Source organism: Pseudophryne corroboree, chromosome 5 (assembly GCF_028390025.1).
Source record: "Pseudophryne corroboree isolate aPseCor3 chromosome 5, aPseCor3.hap2, whole genome shotgun sequence".
In the NCBI taxonomy this organism is placed as follows: Eukaryota; Metazoa; Chordata; class Amphibia; order Anura; family Myobatrachidae; genus Pseudophryne; species Pseudophryne corroboree.
In genome coordinates, this window is record NC_086448.1 from 2,875,756 (window position 1) to 2,892,104 (window position 16,349).

Consider the following 16,349-nt stretch of genomic DNA (forward strand, 5'->3'; position numbering starts at 1 on the left):
TTCGTCACAGTCATACTGGTGGTATCTCATGGATTTCGTAGAAGTTTGCTTCTCGAATCTTCAAGGAATACTTGCACACGATCTTGGCCCGCTCATAATACGTCCAACCTGTTACATCAGGGAACGTTCTTTTACCCATACTTATCTATATACTTATTATCTATGTACCGCAGCTGCGGTTGACGGGGTGAGGGTTCAGACCGCCCTCTTAAAAAATAAAGCATTACAGTATCGGTTATACCAACCATGTTACGAAATAGTAAGCCGCTTAAGGCAGCTCATTATTTAAAAAAAAAAAAAAAAAAAAAAAAAATTTAGTGTGTTTACATAGGTTGTAAACCTCGGAAGTTTCCAACATCATACTTCAAGTTACCCGTATTCTGTTAAACGGGGTGGGATGGAAAACTATGTTCATCTGCACTAAGTGTGCAGGTATCTGTGTGGTAAACGTATTTTCAAAGACGTTTGCCTCTATTTGCGTCTGTAAACATCTTTCTACAAGGTGTCACCAAAGTTCAGACTCTAGTTATTCCACCTACAGCGCCAGGCGATTTGAGGTTGGGTTCAGATTTATTACAGTTTTCATATTTTGGAACCCTTTCAACAAATGGGAATTAAGTTTCATATTTTTTGAACCCTTACAACAAATGAGAATTAAGTTTCTCACTTTGGAAAACATTTTTCTTCTAGCCTTGTCGTCGGCAAGGGTGCTTCGGCAAGGGTTTTGTTTTCATATTTGGGTGCCTTGTATTCCAAGCCACCGTATTTAAGTTTCTCATGACAAAGCAGATCTTCGGACGAAATCCGCTTTCGTATTCTTCACATCAATATACCAATAGTGGTTCCTGTGGGGACAGCACATTCTAGAATTCTGAATGTGGTACACGCATTACGCGTTTATATATGTACCGAACGTCTACAGTACGTGATATGAATACGTTGTTTGTTCTATATGATACTGCGAACTGGGGTTAGCCAGTTTCTCAGCAGACATTATCCAGTTGGATAATAATGACTACAAGTCAGGCTTACTTTAAGGCTAAGTTACAATCGCCTACGTCAGTAATAGTTCATCCCACAGGTTCTGTGGGAATGTCAGACCCAGCGGGTCGTGGAGCGTCTACGACGCGGCTACATAGCCTTCAGTGCACCACGTTTGTGCACGTTTACACGTTATGAATGGTGGCGCCATCAGCATTTAGCTTTGGGCTGCCTACTGTTACAAGTATCAAACAGCTCTCCCGCCCACGAGGGAAGCTTTGGTACGTCCCAAGAGTACTCCAGTGACCCCTAGTGGATGATAAAGAAAATAGGATTTTGGTACTTACCAGGTAAATCCTTTTCTTTGAATCCATAGGGGGCACTGGACGCCCACCCAGAGCAGTTTTACCTGGGTTGTTTTAAGCTCAAGGGAGCTTAGTGAACAAATTTTACTTGGGTGGTATTAAGCTCAAAGGAGCTTATGGTAACACATTTTCACCGATTGGCTCAAATTATAAAGTTCTATCGGTTAAGGTGTCAACTGTTTAGTTGACAATAAGGTTACGGATCAACTTTGTGGTTGTCCGTTATGTTATAGGGATTCTCCATTGTCAACCTCTCTATATCCTGTTCGCTCAGTAAAAAACACTGGCAAAGTACACTGAGGTACTTGGGGATATGGAGGGGGCGGAGAGTCCTAAATTTGAATATTCAGTGCCTTTGTTCGGCTACGCCCGTCCATATCCCAAGAGTACTCCAGTGCCCCCTATGGATTCAAAGAAAAGGATTTACCTGGTAAGTACCAAAATCCTATTTTCTCATTCACTCGCAGTCACACTCTGTCTCTGATCTCTCCTCATCTCTCTCACACCAGACCTGGCCGGGGTATGTCTCATTCACTCACAGTCACACGCTGTCTCTCTACTCTCTCCTCATCTCTCTCACACCAGACCTCGCCGGGGTATGTCTCATTCACTCGCAGTCACACGCTGTCTCTCTTCTCATGCTGTACGAGCCGAACCAGACCTGGCCGGGGTATGTCTCATTCACTCGCAGTCACACGCTGTCTCTTCTGATCTCTCACACCAGACCTGGCCGGGGTATGTCTCATTCACTTGCAGTCGCACGCTGTCTCTCTGCTTTCTCCTCATCTCTCTCACATTAGACCTGGCCGGGGTATTTCTCATTCACTCGCAGTCACACTCTGTCTCTGATCTCTCCTCATCTCTCTCACACCAGACCTGGCCGGGGTATGTCTCATTCACTCACAGTCACACGCTGTCTCTCTACTCTCCTCATCTCTCTCACACCAGACCTGGCCGGGGTATGTCTCATTCACTCACAGTCACACGCTGTCTCTCTACTCTCCTCATCTCTCTCACACCAGACCTGGCCGGGGTATGACTCATTCACTCGCAGTCACACGCTGTCTCTCTACTCTCTCCTCATCTCTCTCACACCAGACCTGGCCTGGGGTATGTCTCATTCACTCACAGTCACACGCTGTCTCTCTACTCTCCTCATCTCTCTCACACCAGACCTGGCCGGGGTATGACTCATTCACTCGCAGTCACACGCTGTCTCTCTATTCTCCTCATGCTGTATGAGCCGAACCAGACCTGGCCGGGGTATGTCTCAGTCACTCGCAGTCGCACGCTGTCTCTTCTGATCTCTCTCACACCAGACCTGGCCGGGCTATGTCTCATTCACTCGTAGTCACACGCTGTCTCTCTATTCTCCTCATGCTGTATGAGCCGAACCAGACCTGGCCGGGGTATGTCTCAGTCACTCGCAGTCGCACGCTGTCTCTTCTGATCTCTCTCACACCAGACCTGGCCGGGGTATGTCACATTCACTCGTAGTCACACGCTGTCTCTCTATTCTCCTCATGCTGTATGAGCCGAACCAGACCTGGCTGGGGTATGTCTCATTCACTCGCAGTCACACGCTGTCTCTCTATTCTCCTCATGCTGTATGAGCCGAACCAGACCTGGCTGGGGTATGTCTCATTCACTCGTAGTCACACGCTGTCTCTCTATTCTCCTCATGCTGTATGAGCCGAACCAGACCTGGCTGGGGTATGTCTCATTCACTCGCAGTCACACGCTGTCTCTTCTGATCTCTCTCACACCAGACCTGGCTGGGGTATGTCTCATTCACTCACAGTCACACGCTGTCTCTATACTCTCTTCTCATCTCTCTCACACCAGACCTCACCGGGGTATGTCACACTCACTCGCAGTCACACGCTGTCTCTTCTGATCTCTCTCACACCAGACCTGGCCGGGGTATGTCACATTCACTCGCAGTAACACTCTGTCTTTCTCTCCTCTCTTGTAGTCTCTCTTTCTCTCCTCTCTTGTCTCTCTCTCTTCTCTCTTGTCTCTCTCTCTCCCTCTATAGTCGTCTCTCCTCTCTTGTCTCTCTCTCTTCTCTCTTGTCTCTCTCTCTCCCTCTATAGTCGTCTCTCCTCTCTTGTCGTCTCTCTCTCTCTCTCTCTCTGGTCGTCTCTCTCTCTCTCTCTCTCTCTGGTCGTCTCTCTCTCTCCCTCCCTCCCTCTCTTGTCGTGTCTCTCTCCTCTCTGGTCGTCTCTCTCTCTCCCTCCCTCCTCTCTGGTCGTCTCTCCCCCTCTCTGGTCGTCTCTCCCCCTCTCTGGTCATCTCTCTCCCTCTCTGGTCATCTCTCTCCCTCTCTGGTCATCTCTCTCCTCTCTGGTCGTCTCTCTCTCCTCTCTCTGGTCGTCTCTCTCTCCTCTCTGGTCGTCTCTATGGTCGTCTCTCTCTCTCCTCTCTGGTCGTCTCTCTCCTCTCTGGTCGTCTCTCTCTCTCCTCTCTGGTCGTCTCTCTCTCTCTCTCTCCTCTCTGGTCGTCTCTCTCTCTCTCTCCCCTCTCTGGTCGTCTCTCTCTCTCTCTCTCTCCCCTCTCTGGTCGTCTCTCTCTCTCCCTCCCCTCTCTGGTCGTCTCTCTCTCTCCCTCCCCTCTCTGGTCGTCTCTCTCTCTCCCTCCCCTCTCTGGTCGTCTCTCTCTCTCTCTCCCCTCTCTGGTCGTCTCTCTCTCTCCCTCCCCTCTCTGGTCGTCTCTCTCTCTATCTCCCCTCTCTGGTCGTCTCTCTCTCTATCTCCCCTCTCTGGTCGTCTCTCTCTCTCTCCCCCCTCTCTGGTCGTCTCTCTCTCTCTCCCCTCTCTTGTCGTCTCTCTATCTCCCCTCTCTGGTCGTCTCTCTCTCTCTCCCCTCTCTTGTCGTCTCTCTATCTCCCCTCTCTGGTCGTCTCTCTCTCTCTCCCCCCTCTCTGGTCGTCTCTCTCTACCCTCTCTGGTCGTCTCTCTCTCTCTACCCTCTCTGGTCGTCTCTCTCTCTCCCCTCTCTGGTCGTCTCTCTTTCTCCCCCCTCTCTGGTCGTCTCTCTCTCTCTTCCCTCTCTGGTCGTCTCTCTCTCTCTCTCCCCTCTCTGGTCGTCTCTCTCTTTCTCCCCCCTCTCTGGTCGTCTCTCTCTCTCTCTTCCCTCTCTGGTCGTCTCTCTCTCTCTCTCTCTCCCCTCTCTGGTCGTCTCTCTCTCTCTCTCTCCCCTCTCTGGTCGTCTCTCTCTCTCTCTCCCCTCTCTGGTCGTCTCTCTCTCTCTCTCCCCTCTCTGGTCGTCTCTCTCTCTCTCTCCCCTCTCTGGTCGTCTCTCTCTCTCCCCTCTCTGGTCGTCTCTCTCTCTCTCTCCCCTCTCTGGTCGTCTCTCTCTCTCTCTCCCCTCTCTGGTCGTCTCTCTCTCTCTACCCTCTCTGGTCGTCTCTCTCTCTCTACCCTCTCTGGTCGTCTCTCTCTCTCTCTACCCTCTCTGGTCGTCTCTCTCTCCTCTGGTCGTCTCTCTCTCTCTCCTCTGGTCGTCTCTCTCTCTCTCCTCTGGTCGTCTCTCTCTCTCCTCTGGTCGTCTCTCTCTCTCTCTCTCTCCTCTCTGGTCGTCTCTCTCTCGCTCTCTCTCCTCTCTGGTCGTCTCTCTCTCGCTCTCTCTCCTCTCTGGTCGTCTCTCTCTCTCGCTCTCTCTCCTCTCTGGTCGTCTCTCTCTCCTCTCTGGTCGTCTCTCTTTCCTCTCTGGTCGTCCTTCGCTCTCTCTCTCTCTCCTCTCTGGTCGTCTCTCCTCTCTGGTCGTCTCTCTCTCTCTGGTCGTCTCTCTCTCTCTGGTCGTCTCTCCTCTCTGGTCGTCTCTCTCTCTCTCTCCTCTCTGGTCGTCTCTCCTCTATGGTCGTCTCTCTCTCCTCTCTGGTCGTCTCTCTCTCTCTCTCCTCTCTGGTCGTCTCTCTCTCCTCTCTGGTCGTCTCTCCTCTCTGGTCGTCTCTCCTCTCTGGTCGTCTCTCTCTCCTCTCTCTCCTCTGGTCGTCTCTCTCTCTCCTCTCTGGTCGTCTCTCTCTCTCTCCTCTCTGGTCGTTTCTCTCTCCTCTCTGGTCGTCTCGCTTTCTCTCTCCTCTCTGGTCGTCTCGCTTTCTCTCTCCTCTCTGGTCGTCTCGCTTTCTCTCTCCTCTCTGGTCGTCTCGCTTTCTCTCTCCTCTCTGGTCGTCTCGCTTTCTCTCTCCTCTCTGGTCGTCTCGCTCTCTCTCTCTCCTCTCTGGTCGTCTCGCTCTCTCTCTCTCCTCTCTGGTCGTCTCGCTCTCTCTCTCTCCTCTCTGGTCGTCTCGTTCTCTCTCCTCTCTGGTCGTCTCTCTCCTCTCTGGTCGTCTCTCTCCTCTCTGGTCGTCTCTCTCCTCTCTGGTCGTCTCTCTCCTCTCTGGACGTCTCTCTCTCTGGTCGTCTCTCTCTCTGGCTCTCTGGTCGTCTCTCTCTCTGGCTCTCTGGTCGTCTCTCTCTCTGGCTCTCTGGTCGTCTCTCTCTGGCTCTCTGGTCGTCTCTCTCTCTCCTCTCTGGTCGTCTCTCTCTCTCCTCTCTGGTTGTCTCTCTCTCTCCTCTCTGGTCGTCTCTCTTTCTCCTCTCTGGTCGTCTCTCTCTCTCCTCTCTGGTCGTCTCTATCTCTCCTCTGGTCGTCTCTCTCTCTCCTCTGGTCGTCTCTCTCCTCTCTGGTCGTCTCTCTCTCTCCTCTCTGGTCGTCTCTCTCTCTCTCTCTCCTCTCTGGTCGTCTCTCTCTCTCTCTCTCCTCTCTGGTCGTCTCTCTCTCTCTCTCTCCTCTCTGGTCGTCTCTCTCTCTCTCCTCTCTGGTCGTCTCTCTAGTCGTCTTTCTCTCTCCTCTCTGGTCGTCTCTCTCTCTCTCTCTCCTCTCTGGTCCTCTCTCTCTCTCTACTCTCTGGTCGTCTCTCTATCTCCCCTCTCTGGTCGTCTCTCTCTCTCTCCCCTCTCTGGTCGTCTCTCTCTACCCTCTCTGGTCGTCTCTCTCTCTCTACCCTCTCTGGTCGTCTCTCTCTCTCTCTCCCCCCTCTCTGGTCGTCTCTCTCTCTCTCCCCCCTCTCTGGTCGTCTCTCTCTCTCTCCCCCCTCTCTGGTCGTCTCTCTCTCTCTCCCCCCTCTCTGGTCGTCTCTCTCTCTCTCTCCCCTCTCTGGTCGTCTCTCTCTCTCTCCCCTCTCTGGTCGTCTCTCTCTCTCTCCCCTCTCTGGTCGACTCTCTCTCTCTCTCCCCTCTCTGGTCGTCTCTCTCTCTGGCTCTCTGGTCGTCTCTCTCTGGCTCTCTGGTCGTCTCTCTCTCCTCTCTGGTCGTCTCTCTCTCTCCTCTCTGGTCGTCTCTCTCTCTCCTCTCTGGTCATCTCTCTCTCTCCTCTCTGGTCGTCTCTCTCTCTTTTCTCTGGTCGTCTCTCTCTCTCCTCTCTGGTCGTCTCTCTCTCCTCTCTGGTCGTCTCTCTCTCCTCTCTGGTCGTCTCTCTCTCTCCTCTCTGGTCGTCTCTCTCTCTCTCTCTCTCCTCTCTGGTCGTCTCTCTCTCTCTCTCTCTCCTCTCTGGTCGTCTCTCTCTCTCTCCTCTCTGGTGGTCTCTCTCTCTCTCCCCTCTCTGGTCGTCTCTCTCTCTCTCCCCCCTCTCTGGTCGTCTCTCTCTCTCTCTCCCCTCTCTGGTCGTCTCTCTCTCTCTCTCCCCTCTCTGGTCGTCTCTCTCTCTCTCCCCCCTCTCTGGTCGTCTCTCTCTCCCCTCTCTGGTCGTCTCTCTCTCCCCTCTCTGGTCGTCTCTCTCTCTCTCTCCCCTCTCTGGTCGTCTCTCTCTCTCTCTCCCCTCTCTGGTCGTCTCTCTCTCTCTACCCTCTCTGGTCGTCTCTCTCTCTCTCCTCTGGTCGTCTCTCTCTCTCTCCTCTGGTCGTCTCTCTCTCTCTCTCTCTCTCTCTCTCTCTCTCTCTCTCTCTCCTCTCTGGTCGTCTCTCTCTCTCTCCTCTCTGGTCGTCTCTCTCTCTCTCCTCTCTGGTCGTCTCTCTCTCTCCTCTCTGGTCGTCTCTCTCTCTCCTCTCTGGTCGTCTCTCTCTCTCTCTCTCCTCTCTGGTCGTCTCTCTCTCTCTCCTCTCTGGTCGTCTCTCTCTCGCTCTCTCTCCTCTCTGGTCGTCTCTCTCTCTCCTCTCTGGTCGTCTCTCTCTCTCTCTCTCCTCTCTGGTCGTCTCTCTCTCTCTCCACTCTGGTCTTCTCTCTCTCCTCTCTGGTCGTCTCTCTCTCGCTCTCTCTCCTCTCTGGTCGTCTCTCTCTTTCCTCTCTGGTCGTCCTTCGCTCTCTCTCTCCTCTCTGGTCGTCTCTCTCTCTCTCTCTCTCTGGTCGTCTCTCCTCTCTGGTCGTCTCTCTCTCTCTCTCCTCTCTGGTCGTCTCTCCTCTATGGTCGTCTCTCTCTCCTCTCTGGTCGTCTCTGGTCGTCTCTCTCTCTCTCCTCTCTGGTCGTCTCTCCTCTCTGGTCGTCTCTCCTCTCTGGTCGTCTCTCCTCTCTGGTCGTCTTTCCTCTCTGGTCGTCTCTCTGGTTGTCTCTATCTCCTCTCTGGTCGTCTCTCTCTCCTCTCTCTCCTCTGGTCGTCTCTCTCTCTCCTCTCTGGTCGTCTCTCTCTCTCCTCTCTGGTCGTCTCTTTCTCTCTCCTCTCTGGTCGTTTCTCTCTCCTCTCTGGTCGTCTCGCTTTCTCTCTCCTCTCTGGTCGTCTCGCTTTCTCTCTCCTCTCTGGTCGTCTCGCTTTCTCTCTCCTCTCTGGTCGTCTCGCTTTCTCTCTCCTCTCTGGTCGTCTCGCTTTCTCTCTCCTCTCTGGTCGTCTCGCTCTCTCTCTCTCCTCTCTGGTCGTCTCTCTCCTCTCTGGTCGTCTCTCTCCTCTCTGGTCGTCTCTCTCCTCTCTGGTCGTCTCTCTCCTCTCTGGACGTCTCTCTCTCTGGTCGTCTCTCTCTCTGGCTCTCTGGTCGTCTCTCTCTCTGGCTCTCTGGTCGTCTCTCTCTCTCCTCTCTGGTCGTCTCTCTCTCTCCTCTCTGGTCGTCTCTCTCTCTCCTCTCTGGTCGTCTCTCTCTCTCCTCTCTGGTCGTCTCTCTCTCTCCTCTCTGGTCGTCTCTCTCTCTCCTCTCTGGTCGTCTCTCTCTCTCTCCTCTCTGGTCGTCTCTCTCTCTCTCTCTCTCTCCTCTCTGGTCGTCTCTCTATCTCCCCTCTCTGGTCGTCTCTCTCTCCCCTCTCTGGTCGTCTCTCTCTACCCTCTCTGGTCGTCTCTCTCTCTCTACCCTCTCTGGTCGTCTCTCTCTCCCCCTCTCTGGTCGTCTCTCTCTCTCCCCTCTCTGGTCGTCTCTCTCTCTCTCTCCCCTCTCTGGTCGTCTCTCTCTCTCTCTCCCCTCTCTGGTCGTCTCTCTCTCTCTCTCCCCTCTCTGGTCGTCTCTCTCTCTCCCCTCTCTGGTCGTCTCTCTCTCTCCCCTCTCTGGTCGTCTCTCTCTCTCTCTCCCCTCTCTGGTCGTCTCTCTCTCTCTCTCCCCTCTCTGGTCGTCTCTCTCTCTCTACCCTCTCTGGTCGTCTCTCTCTCTCTACCCTCTCTGGTCGTCTCTCTCTCTCTACCCTCTCTGGTCGTCTCTCTCTCTCTACCCTCTCTGGTCGTCTCTCTCTCTCTACCCTCTCTGGTCGTCTCTCTCTCTCTACCCTCTGGTCGTCTCTCTCTCTCTCTCCTCTGGTCGTCTCTCTCTCTCTCTCCTCTGGTCGTCTCTCTCTCTCTCCTCTCTGGTCGTCTCTCTCTCTCTCTCCTCTCTGGTCGTCTCTCTCTCTCTCTCCTCTCTGGTCGTCTCTCTCTCTCCTCTCTGGTCGTCTCTCTCACGCTCTCTCTCCTCTCTGGTCGTCTCTCTCTCTCTCTCTCTCTCTCTCTCTCCTCTCTGGTCGTCTCTCTCTTTCCCTCTCTGGTCGTCCTTCGCTCTCTCTCTCTCTACTCTCTGGTCGTCTCTCCTCTCTGGTCGTCTCTCTCTCTCTGGTCGTCTCTCCTCTCTGGTCGTCTCTCTCTCTCTCTCTCCTCTCTGGTCGTCTCTCCTCTCTGGTCGTCTCTCTCTCTCCTCTCTGGTCGTCTCTCTCTCTCTCCTCTCTGGTCGTCTCTCCTCTCTGGTCGTCTCTCTGGTCGTCTCTATCTCCTCTCTGGTCGTCTCTCTCTCCTCTCTCCTCTCTGGTCGTCTCTCTCTCTCCTCTCTGGTCGTCTCTCTCTCCTCTCTGGTCGTCTCTCTCTCTCTCCTCTCTGGTCGTCTCTCTCTCTCTCTCCTCTCTGGTCGTTTCTCTCTCCTCTCTGGTCGTCTCGCTTTCTCTCTCCTCTCTGGTCGTCTCGCTTTCTCTCTCCTCTCTGGTCGTCTCGCTTTCTCTCTCCTCTCTGGTCGTCTCGCTTTCTCTCTCCTCTCTGGTCGTCTCGCTTTCTCTCTCCTCTCTGGTCGTCTCGCTTTCTCTCTCCTCTCTGGTCGTCTCGCTATCTCTCTCCTCTCTGGTCGTCTCTCTCTCTCTCTCTCCTCTCTGGTCGTCTCTCTCCTCTCTGGTCGTCTCTCTCCTCTCTGGTCGTCTCTCTCCTCTCTGGTCGTCTCTCTCCTCTCTGGTCGTCTCTCTCCTCTCTGGTCGTCTCTCTCCTCTCTGGACGTCTCTCTCCTCTCTGGACGTCTCTCTCTCTGGTCGTCTCTCTCTCTGGCTCTCTGGTCGTCTCTCTCTCTGGCTCTCTGGTCGTCTCTCTCTCTGGCTCTCTGGTCGTCTCTCTCTCTCCTCTCTGGTCGTCTCTCTCTGGCTCTCTGGTCGTCTCTCTCTCTCCTCTCTGGTCGTCTCTCTCTCTCCTCTCTGGTCGTCTCTCTCTCTCCTCTCTGGTCGTCTCTCTCTCTCCTCTGTGGTCGTCTCTCTCTCTCCTCTGTGGTCGTCTATCTCTCTCTCCTCTCTGGTCGTCTCTCTCTCTCTCCTCTGGTCGTCTCTCTCTCTCCTCTCTGGTCGTCTCTCTCTCTCCTCTCTGGTCGTCTCTCTCTCTCTCCTCTCTGGTCGTCTCTCTCTCTCTCCTCTCTGGTCGTCTCTCTCTCTCTCCTCTCTGGTCGTCTCTCTCTCTCTCCTCTCTGGTCGTCTCTCTCTCTCTCCTCTCTTGTCGTCTCTCTCTCTCTCTCTCTCCTCTCTGGTCGTCTCTCTCTCCTCTCTGGTCGTCTCTCTGGTCGTCTCTCTCTGGTCGTCTCTCTTGTCGTCTCTCTCCCCTCTCTGGTCGTCTTTCTCTCTCCCCTCTCTGGTCGTCTCTCTCTCTCTCCTCTCTGGTCGTCTCTTTCTCTCTCTCCTCTCTGGTCGTATCTCTCTTTCTCTCTCCTCTCTGGTCGTCTCTCTCTCCTCTCTGGTCGTCTCTCTCTCTCCTCTCTGGTCGTCTCTCTCTCCTCTCTGGTCGTCTCTCCTCTCTGGTCGTCTCTCCTCTCTGGTCGTCTCTCTCTCTCTCCTCTCTGGTCGTCTATCTCTCTCTCCTCTCTGGTCGTCTCTCTCTCTCTCCTCTGGTCGTCTCTCTCCTCTCTGGTCGTCTCTCTCTCTCCTCTCTGGTCGTCTCTCTCTCTCCTCTCTGGTCGTCTCTCTCTCTCCTCTCTGGTCGTCTCTCTCTCTCTCCTCTCTGGTCGTCTCTCTCTCTCTCCTCTGGTCGTCTCTCTCCCCTCTGGTCGTCTTTCTCTCTCCCCTCTCTGGTCGTCTCTCTCTCTCTCCTCTCTGGTCGTCTTTCTCTCTCTCCTCTCTGGTTGTCTCTCTCTCTCTCTCCTCTCTGGTCGTCTCTCTCTCTCCTCTCTGGTCGTCTCTCTCTCCTCTCTGGTCGTCTCTCTCTCCTCTCTGGTCGTCTCTCTCTCTCTCTCTCTCTCTCTCTCTCCTCCCCGGTCGCCTCTCTCTCCTCTCTCGTCGTCTCTCTCTCTCTCCTCCCCGGTCGCCTCTCTCTCCTCTCTCGTCGTCTCTCTCTCCTCTCTCGTCGTCTCTCTCTCCTCTCTCGTCGTCTCTCTCTCCTCTCGTCGTCTCTCTCTCCTCTTTGGTCGTCTCTCTGGTCGTCTCTCTCCTCTCTGGTCGTATCTCTCTCCTCTCTGGTCGTCTATCTCTCTCTCTCTCCTCTCTGGTCGTCTCTCTCTCTCCTCTCTGGTCGTCTCTCTCTCTCTCTCCTCTCTGGTCGTCTCTCTCTCTCTCCTCTCTGGTCGTCTCTCCTCTCTGGTCGTCTCTCTGGTCGTCTCTATCTTCTCTCTGGTCGTCTCTCTCTCCTCTCTCTCCTCTCTGGTCGTCTATCTCTCTCTCTCTCCTCTCTGGTCGTCTCTCTCTCCTCTCTGGTCGTCTCGCGCTCTCTCTCCTCTCTGGTCGTCTCTCTCTCCTCTCTGGTCGTCTCTCTCTCTCTCTCTCCTCTCTGGTCGTCTCTCTCTCTCTCTCTCCTCTCTGGTCGTCTCTCTCTCTCTCTCTCTCTCCTCCCTGGTCGTCTCTCTCTCTCTCCTCTCTGGTCGTCTATCTCTCTCTCTCTCCTCTCTGGTCGTCTCTCTCTCCTCTCTGGTCGTCTCGCGCTCTCTCTCCTCTCTGGTCGTCTCACGCTCTTTCTCCTCTCTGGTCGTCTCGCTCTCTCTCTCTCCTGTCTGGTCGTCTCGCTCTCTCTCCTCTCTGGTCGCCTCTCTCTCTCTCTCCTCTCTGGTCGTCTCTCTCTCTCTCTCTCTGCTCTCTGGTCGTCTCTCTCTCTCTCTCCTCTCTGGTCGTCTCGCTCTCTCTCCTCTCTGGTCGTCTCGCTCTCTCTCTCCTCGTCTCGCTCTCTCTCCTCTCTGGTCGTCTCTCTCTCTACTCTCTGGTCGTCTCTCTCTCTCTCCTCTCTGGTCGTCTCGCTCTCTCTCTCCTCGTCTCGCTCTCTCTCCTCTCTGGTCGTCTCTCTCTCTCTCCTCCCTGGTCGTCTCTCTCTCCTCTCTCGTCGTCTCTCTCTCCTCTCTCGTCGTCTCTCTCTCCTCTCTCGTCGTCTCTCTCTCCTCTCTCCTCTCTCGTCGTCTCTCTCTCCTCTCTCGTCGTCTCTCTCTCCTCTCTCGTCGTCTCTCTCTCCTCTCTCGTCGTCTCTCTCTCCTCTCTCGTCGTCTCTCTCTCCTCTCTGTTCGTCTCTCTCTCCTCTTTGGTCGTCTCTCTGGTCGTCTCTCTCCTCTCTGGTCGTCTATCTCTCTCTCTCTCCTCTCTGGTCGTCTATCTCTCTCTCCTCTCTGGTCGTCTCTCTCTCCTCTCTGGTCGTCTCGCGCTCTCTCTCCTCTCTGGTCGTCTCGCGCTCTCTCTCCTCTCTGGTCGTCTCTCTCTCTCTCTCTCTCTCTCTCTCCTCTCTGGTCGTCTCTCTCTCTCTCTCCTCTCTGGTCGTCTCTCTCTCTCTCTCTCCTCTCTGGTCGTCTCGCGCTCTCTCTCCTCTCTGGTCGTCTCGCGCTCTCTCTCCTCTCTGGTCGTCTCTCTCTCTCTCTCTCTCCTCTCTGGTCGTCTCTCTCTCCTCTCTGGTCGTCTCTCTCTCCTCTCTGGTCGTCTCTCTCTCCTCTCTGGTCGTCTCGCGCTCTCTCTCCTCTCTGGTCGTCTCGCGCTCTCTCTCCTCTCTGGTCGTCTCGCGCTCTCTCTCCTCTCTGGTCGTCTCGCTCTCTCTCTCCTGTCTGGTCGTCTCGCTCTCTCTCCTCTCTGGTCGCCTCTCTCTCTCTCTCTCCTCTCTGGTCGTCTCGCTCTCTCTCCTCTCTGGTCGTCTCTCTCTCTCTCTCTCCTCTCTGGTCGTCTCTCTCTCTCTCTCCTCTCTGGTCGTCTCTCTCTCTCTCTCTCCTCTCTGGTCGTCTCGCTCTCTCTCCTCTCTGGTCGTCTCTCTCTCTCTCTCCTCTCTGGTCGTCTCTCTCTCTCTCCTCTCTGGTCGTCTCTCTCTCCTCTCTGGTCGTCTCTCTCTCTCCTCTCTGGTCGTCTCTCTCTCTCCTCTCTGGTCGTCTCTCTCTCTCTCCTCTCTGGTCGTCTCTCTCTCTCTCTCTCCCTCTCTCTCTCCTCTCTGGTCGTCTCGCTCTCTCTCCTCTCTGGTCGTCTCTTTCTCCTCTCTGGTCGTCTCTCTCTCCTCTCTGGTCGTCTCTCTCTCCTCTCTGGTCGTCTCTCTCTCTCCTCTCTGGTCGTCTCTCTCTCTCTCTCTCTCCTCTCTGGTCGTCTCTCTCTCTCTCTCTGGTCGTCTCTCTCTCTCTCTCTCCTCTCTGGTCGTCTCTCTCTCTCTCCTCTCTGGTCGTCTCTCTCTCCTCTCTGGTCGTCTCTCTCTCTCTTTCCTCTCTGGTCGTCTCTCTCTCCTCTCTGGTCGTCTCTCTCTCTCTCTCCTCTCTGGTCGTCTCTCTCTCTCTCTCTCTCCTCTCTGGTCGTCTCTCCTCTCTGGTCGTCTCTCTCTCTCTCTCATCTCTGGTCGTCTCTCTCTCATCTCTGGTCGTCTCTCTCTCTCCTCTCTGGTCGTCTCTCTCGTTGTCTCTCTCTCTCCTCTCTGGTCGTCTCTCTCTCTCCTCTCTGGTCGTCTCTCTCTCTCTCTCCTCTCTGGTCGTCTCTCTCTCTCTCTCTCCCCCCACTTTGGTCGTCTCTCTCTCCCCTCTCTGGTCGTCTCTCTCGCTCTTCTCTCTGGTCATCACTCTCTCTCCCCTCTCTGTTCGTCTCTCTCTCTTCCCTCTCTGGTCGTCTCTCTCTCTCTCTTCCCTCTCTGGTCGTCTCTCTCTCTCTTCCCTCTCTGGTCGTCTCTCTCTCTCTCTCCTCTCTGGTCGTCTCTCTCTCCTCTCTGGTCGTCTCTCTCTCGCTCTCTCTCCTCTTTGGTCGTCTCTCTCTCTCCTCTCTGGTCGTCTCTCTCTCTCTCCTCTCTGGTCGTCTCTCTCTCCTCTCTGGTCGTCTCTCTCTCTCTATCTCCTCTCTGGTCGTCTCTCTCTCTCCTCTCTGGTCGTCTCTCTCTCTCCTCTCTGGTCGTCTCTCTCTCTTTCTCTCTCCTCTCTGGTCGTCTCTCTCTCTCCTCTCTGGTCGTCTCTCTCTCTCCTCTCTGGTCGTCTCTCTCTCTCCTCTCTGGTCGTCTCTCTCTCTCCTCTCTGGTCGTCTCTCTCTCTCCTCTCTGGTCGTCTCTCTCTCTCTCTCCTCTCTGGTCGTCTCTCTCTCTCTCTCTCCTCTCTGGTCGTCTCTCTCTCTCTCTCTCTCTCCTCTCTGGTCGTCTCTCTCTCTCTCTCTCTCTCTCTCTCCTCTCTGGTCGTCTCTCTCTCTCCTCTGGTCGTCTCTCTCTCTCCTCTGGTCGTCTCTCTCTCTCCTCTGGTCGTCTCTCTCTCCTCTCGTCGTCTCTCTCTCTCTTTCTCTCTTCTCTCTCTCCTCTCTGGTCGTCTCTCTCTCTCCTCTCTGGTCGTCTCTCTCTCTCCTCTCTGGTCGTCTCTCTCTCTCCTCTCTGGTCGTCTCTCTCTCTCCTCTCTGGTCGTCTCTCTCTCTCCTCTCTGGTCCTCTCTGGTCGTCTCTCTCCTCTCTGGTCCTCTCTGGTCGTCTCTCTCTCCTCTCTGGTCGTCTCTCTCTCCTCTCTGGTCGTCTCTCTCTCCTCTCTGGTCGTCTCTCTCTCCTCTCTGGTCGTCTCTCTCTCCTCTCTGGTCGTCTCTCTCTCTCCTCTGGTCGTCTCTCTCTCTCCTCTGGTCGTCTCTCTCTCTCCTCTGGTCGTCTCTCTCTCTCCTCTGGTCGTCTCTCTCTCCTCTCTTGTCGTCTCTCTCTCTTTCTCTTCTCTCTCTCCTCTCTGGTCGTCTATCTCTCTCTCTCTCCTCTCTGGTCGTCTATCTCTCTCTCTCTCCTCTCTGGTCGTCTCTCTCTCCTCTCTGGTCGTCTCTCTCTCCTCTCTGGTCGTCTCGCGCTCTCTCTCCTCTCTGGTCGTCTCGCGCTCTCTCTCCTCTCTGGTCGTCTCGCGCTCTCTCTCCTCTCTGGTCGTCTCGCTCTCTCTCCTCTCTGGTCGCCTCTCTCTCTGTCTCTCTCCTCTCTGGTCGCCTCTCTCTCTCCTCTCTGGTCGTCTCGCTCTCTCTCCTCTCTGGTCGTCTCGCTCTCTCTCCTCTCTGGTCGTCTCTCTCTCTCTCCTCTCTGGTCGTCTCTCTCTCCTCTCTGGTCGTATCTCTCTCTCTCTCTCCTCTCTGGTCGTATCTCTCTCTCTCTCTCCTCTCTGGTCGTATCTCTCTCTCTCTCTCTCTCCTCTCTGGTCGTCTCTCTCTCTCCTCTCTGGTCGTCTCTCTCTCTCTCCTCTCTGGTCGTCGCTCTCTCTCTCTCCTCTCTGGTCGTGTCTCTCTCTCTCCTCTCTGGTCGTCTCTCTCTCTCCTCTCTGGTCGTCTCTCTCTCTCCTCTCTGGTCGTCTCTCTCTCTCTCTCTCTCTCCTCTCTGGTCGTCTCTCTCTCTCTCTCTCCTCTCTGGTCGTCTCGCTCTCTCTCTCCTCGTCTCGCTCTCTCTCCTCTCTGGTCGTCTCTCTCCTCTCTGGTCGTCTCTCTCTCTCTCCTCTCTGGTCGTCTCTCTCTCTCCTCTCTGGTCGTCTTTCTCTCTCTCCTCTCTGGTCGTCTCTCTCTCTCTCCTCTCTGGTCGTCTCTCTCTCTCTCTCTCCCTCTCTCTCTCTCCTCTCTGGTCGTCTCTCTCTTTCTCTCTCCTCTCTGGTCGTCTCTCTTTCTCTCTCCTCTCTGGTCGTCTCGCTCTCTCTCCTCTCTGGTCGTCTCGCTCTTTCTCTCTCCTCGTCTCGCTCTCTCTCCTCTCTGGTCGTCTCTCTCTCCTCTCTGGTCGTCTCTCTCTCCTCTCTGGTCGTCTCTCTCTCTCTCCTCTCTGGTCGTCTCTCTCTCCTCTCTGGTCGTCTCTCTCTCTCCTCTCTGGTCGTCTCTCTCTCTCTCTCTCTCCCCTCTGGTCGTCTCTCTCTCTCTCTCTCCTCTCTGGTCGTCTCTCTCTCTCTCATCTCTCTGGTCGTCTCTCTCTCTCCTCTCTGGTCGTCTCTCTCGTTGTCTCTCTCTCTCCTCTCTGGTCGTCTCTCTCTCTCCTCTCTGGTCGTCTCTCTCTCTCTCTACT

General features: G+C 54.7%; 1 protein-coding gene across 6 annotated transcripts in view; it reads left to right on the plus strand.

The window, feature by feature from the left end:
• CPSF1 (cleavage and polyadenylation specific factor 1) overlaps positions 1-16,349 on the plus strand; it is a 465,036-nt gene that overhangs the window by 147,117 nt on the left and 301,570 nt on the right. The window contains exon 1 of one of the 6 annotated variants that reach the window (XM_063921058.1): positions 1,982-2,016. The exons of 4 other annotated variants lie outside the window; for them this stretch is intronic. In XM_063921058.1, the coding sequence (XP_063777128.1) occupies positions 1,985-2,016 (32 nt within the window). In that variant the 5' untranslated portion in view covers positions 1,982-1,984. Of the gene's footprint in view, positions 1-1,981; positions 2,017-2,722; positions 2,756-16,349 lie in introns of those variants that run through there. One more of the 6 variants, XM_063921057.1, reaches the window with a different exon arrangement.